The 4,554-nt window shown below is 34.8% G+C and overlaps 1 protein-coding gene across 1 annotated transcript in view; it reads right to left on the reverse strand.

The window, feature by feature from the left end:
* Positions 1-3,194: 3,194 nt before the first annotated feature.
* The window catches only part of LOC137633777 (uncharacterized), a 2,841-nt gene continuing 1,481 nt past the window's right edge, over positions 3,195-4,554 (reverse strand). Inside the window, exons 3-4 of the mRNA XM_068366022.1 lie at positions 3,968-4,031; positions 3,195-3,289 (exon numbers count right to left, since the gene is read on the reverse strand). Of these exons, the coding sequence (XP_068222123.1) occupies positions 3,195-3,289; positions 3,968-4,031 (159 nt within the window). The remainder of the gene's footprint in view (positions 3,290-3,967; positions 4,032-4,554) is intronic.

The following is a 4,554-nucleotide window of genomic DNA, read 5'->3' on the forward strand; positions in this document are numbered from 1 at the left end:
GAACAACCGTTGGAATTGTTAACAGCAGTTGGTGGAACAGAGGCAAAGACTCTCTACTTTAATCTTCAGCCTTAACCAGTACTATGTGTGAGTCAATACAATAGGAAAATAAACTTTAACCATTTGTCCTTTGAATGGGATAACACTTCATATTGACCCTACTCTACATATTTCTGATTAAAATGGTTTGAATCTAATGATTGTGATTATAATAGATTTATGTTCAGCTGTTGAATCATGAATTGATTCTTACTTTTGAGCAATAGGAATATCGTAGAAAAACCTGTAGTATGATAACCTAATAAAGGAAGGATCATGAAAATAAATATAACTGACAAAATAAATATTATCCACCAATATGCCTAGTTTAACAGTCAATTTTTGTTTTTTAAACCCCAAATTTAACAGCCATAGTTTTTTCTCGAAAACCTTAAGTTTAACCGTCAAACTTTTTTTCTTGAAAAAACGTCACTTGGGCATTCATGTTATGAATCTTGTAATTAAGCATGATTTGGTGATTGTTACACTTCCTCTGCATACGACAAACAGTCTCTAGCCATAGGATGTGAGTGTGTTTTGTATATTCAAGACGTTTCTCTGAGCTCTACTGAACGACCAGTTTCTCATTCACCCCCAATGAGGACAATGTTCAGAATAAGGCAGAATGAGAGAATTGAAATATTTCTTCAGCGTAAAACCTTCTACCATGGAAGACAGATTTCTAAGGTTCAAGTCGTTTGTCAGTGTAGAGTCACAAACAAATCGAGGGGGAGACTGCATTAGTCGTGCCCCAGCACAAGGCAAAAAGACGATTAGGAATAATGTTCGGCTTGCATTTCTAGCTTTATCTTTAAACAACTACTACATATCATTGCATTCTTTTCCCTTTACCCAGATTTACAAATGCATATCTGGAAATCTTATTCATCAATTATAAGAAGAGAAAGGAAAAAAATCTAAACAGACAGAATTTAAGAGACGGCTTAAGAACATGGAGAGCGAGTGTCTTCAGTTCTCTGACAGGTCATTAGAACTACATCGTTATGTTTCAAAAACCATTCCAATTGAGGGAACATAATTTGCATCTGTGTAGGAAAAAACTTATGATGAAGGATTCAAAAAAAAAAAAAAAAAACAATGAGACTAAAATCTAATATTACTTTTTTTTTTTGTTCTCACGCAAATACAAACATTTCTTCATTTAGAATCTCAAATTTTGTTATTTACATTTTTCTTAACTAAACAAACCATTTTTTTTTTAATAGGAGAAGCTCAGAGGAATCTGAATTACTGTTTAAAGGGAAAACAGTTTGAATTTGCGTCAGAACAGATATGGATTTTGAAAAGTTTTCAACTTACTCAGAACAACCATTGGAATTGGTAACAACAGTTGGTGGAACAGACGCAAAGACTCTCCACTTCAATCTACAGCCTTAACCAGAACTATGTGTGAGTCAATACAATAGGAAAATAAACTTTAACCATTTGTCCTTTGAATGGGATAACACTTCATATTGACCCTACTCTACATATGTGTAATTAAAATAGTTTGGCTCCAATGATTATGACTATAATATATTTATGTTCAGTTGTTGAATAATGAATAGATTTTTACTTCTGAGCAACAGGAATATCGAAGAAAAACTTGTAGTATAATGACCTAATAAAGGAAGAAACATGAAAATAAATATAACTGACAAAATAAATATTTTCCACCAATCTGCCTAGTTTAACAGTCTCATTATTTTTTTTTTTTTTTAACCACAAGTTTAACAGCCATAGTTTTTTTCTTGAAAACCTCAAGTTTAACACTCATACTTTTTTTCTTGAAAAAAGGTGGGGTGTGATCCCCGGCAACCTCAACACTGGGTTGGCTAGCGCTTTTACCGACATGACAAGGTTAGCACTCTGGGACCGACGGTGCTCTTCCTCCCTCTCAGACTATTTCCAAGTCTCAAGTGCGCTTGTGCTCAACAGCCAATTGCCTCCCTGCTAGAACTGCGAAGTGCACAGTTCCATTCAAAGATTCTATTATAATCTTTTTTCTATAAACTGAAGAATGGTTATTGACGTTAAGCATAACGAATATATATTGCATATGTATAAACAAAGAGTTAAAGAATATTACATTGAATCTTATTAAAATTATTAAATATGTATCAGTGGTGCCGGAGTCATACAGTGCCTACACAAAAGCTGCAAATGCTGATATCAAAACCATTTCTTAAAGTTTCCGAAAGGCTTGTCAGTTGATAGGCTTGTCGCCTTCAACAAAGTTAATGTCGAAACTTTATTTAAGACAGAGACATTAGTTGCAGAAAAATACAAATTCAAACCAGAATGTATATACTATTTGGAGTAGAGTTGATAGTCCACAGTTAGGAGGCCTCTTAAGATTGTGTAGGAGAATGGTCAGCCAGTAGCCACGCAGGAAAGAGGGGACACCATGATGATTGTGGGCATTATAAATGTTGTAGGGTAGTCCCTCCCTCCAGTGTTCATAATTCCCAGATGTTTATCGAACTCAGCTTTCATAAGGAACACAATCTTAGGTTCCAGAGTCATAATGCATCCTAATGGCTGTTTTAACGGTGGATACTTCGTAAAGACAATTCAGCATCTTTGTGAGTAACCTTATTCTTCTCCAGAGAACAAGATTCTTCTAATTAAGGACAATGCGGAACGTCACATGGGCATTCATGTTATGAAGTTTGTAACTAAGCGTGGTTTTATGATTGTTACCCTTCCTCTGCATGTGACACAAAATCTCTAACCCTTGGATTTGTGTGTGTTTAGTACATTCAAAACGTTTTTGTGGAGCCTACTGAACGACCAGTTTCTCATTAACCCCTAATGAATATACAACCATGCCACAGTTTCCCGAGTTTGAATCTGAGGCTTGGACTAGAGCCACTACTGTCTTCAATGTTCCCTTTGGGTTCAAGACAAATGGTTTCTCACCTCTCAATCATAACAACATCGCAGATGATGTGTTTAATGGACCACAGATAATAGAGAAACCGGCACCACCTGAGAATTTTTCAGTAGAATTTACTCCAACTTCGGATGGAGAGATCTTAAATAGCTGAAGGATAAACTCAGCAGTAGATATTCATGATCCAACCTCCATACACCCTGTTCTCTGTTGATGCGATGGTGAAACCATGTGCTCATGTGGACCCTGGGACGTCCAGTTACCCTTCCACTCCAGCCCCTAGTAGGTCAAGCCAATCTTCCGGACAGTTGACCTCTAAGAGTGCCAGGCCATTCTCCAAGGCTGCTCTTTGTCCTTAAGGAAAGGAATTGCATAAGTTATCTGTGTTTTGATATCTGTTGGAATCTCACAAATGCCATCAGTAGGCATACAAGATGTATTGGTTGTCTGGCAGGGGCGAGTGATCATGAATGAATCACCAGTCAAGTAGATTTGTAGCTCTTCTTTGAACCATTTTACCTCCCATCTTACTCCCAGTAACTTTAAACTTACTATCAGCAATGTAATAATTAGAGAAAACTGAAGTACCTTTAAACAGTTTTTCCTTATTTGATACAAAAATTGGTAAAATTGGTAGGATTTACTGTCTGATACAAAATAAACAGATGGAATGAGTTCCTCTTATTTGTGAATGACAATTAGTCTTGAACTGGACACCATAGTCAACGGGTTTAAAACAGATCTATTTAACAAACATAATAGTTGTAATACTCTGACTTTTTGTATTTTATGCAATATGCTAAAGAAATTATTAGTCAAAATCAGGAGTCTATGAACTGGCAGCCCTGTATACTGTGACAATCTGATTACTGAAAGAAAGTGTTGGTGCAGCATCCCCAGATACACTGCTTTACACAGTAGGAGAGAAAGCCAGTTTGCTTAAAGGTAACTATTTTAAAATTCACTAATAGCTGACCCTTTAAAATCTCTCTCTGTTGTGCAGTACAATAAATACATATTGGTTCCACCTACCTGTACAGTAAGATCTAGGAACAGAAGCGGATGCAAACTGATGCTCTGATGTTGTTGCATAGTGCTTTTATAAAGCAAAATTTAGAGGAAAATTTATTAAATTGTTCATTCATTAGGCATTGAAATTCTTCAATCAGTCTTTTATGACAGCCACGGCCTAATATAATAAAAAAAAAGTTACTAAAACCGCTGAATATTTAATATTTAACAGTCATAACTCAAGGTTTTGTTCAATCCGTTGAATTTTATTATGTATATGAAGAATTGCATAATTGTAAAAAATGATTAAAGGAAACAATTAATTTTTACAGCTGTATGATATATATCTAAATATTACATCAGTAAAAAATACAGTTGGGAATCAAGCAGGTTTGTGTTGATCTGTTAATAATTTATATAAAATGTGACTTTAATTAAAAAAAAAATAGCATACAAGTAAATTTAGAATTTGCTCACTTTTTTTTAATACTTTTAAGATGAAATATCTTGTTCACTATCTATAACCCACCCAACTTTTGCTTTTCTTCAAAACTGATTTACTGATTATTGAAAATGGCATTTTCCAAATTTCTGTAAATATTTATTTC

The sequence above is a fragment of the Palaemon carinicauda genome, chromosome 43 (genome assembly GCF_036898095.1).
Source record: "Palaemon carinicauda isolate YSFRI2023 chromosome 43, ASM3689809v2, whole genome shotgun sequence".
NCBI lineage: Eukaryota > Metazoa > Arthropoda > Malacostraca > Decapoda > Palaemonidae > Palaemon > Palaemon carinicauda.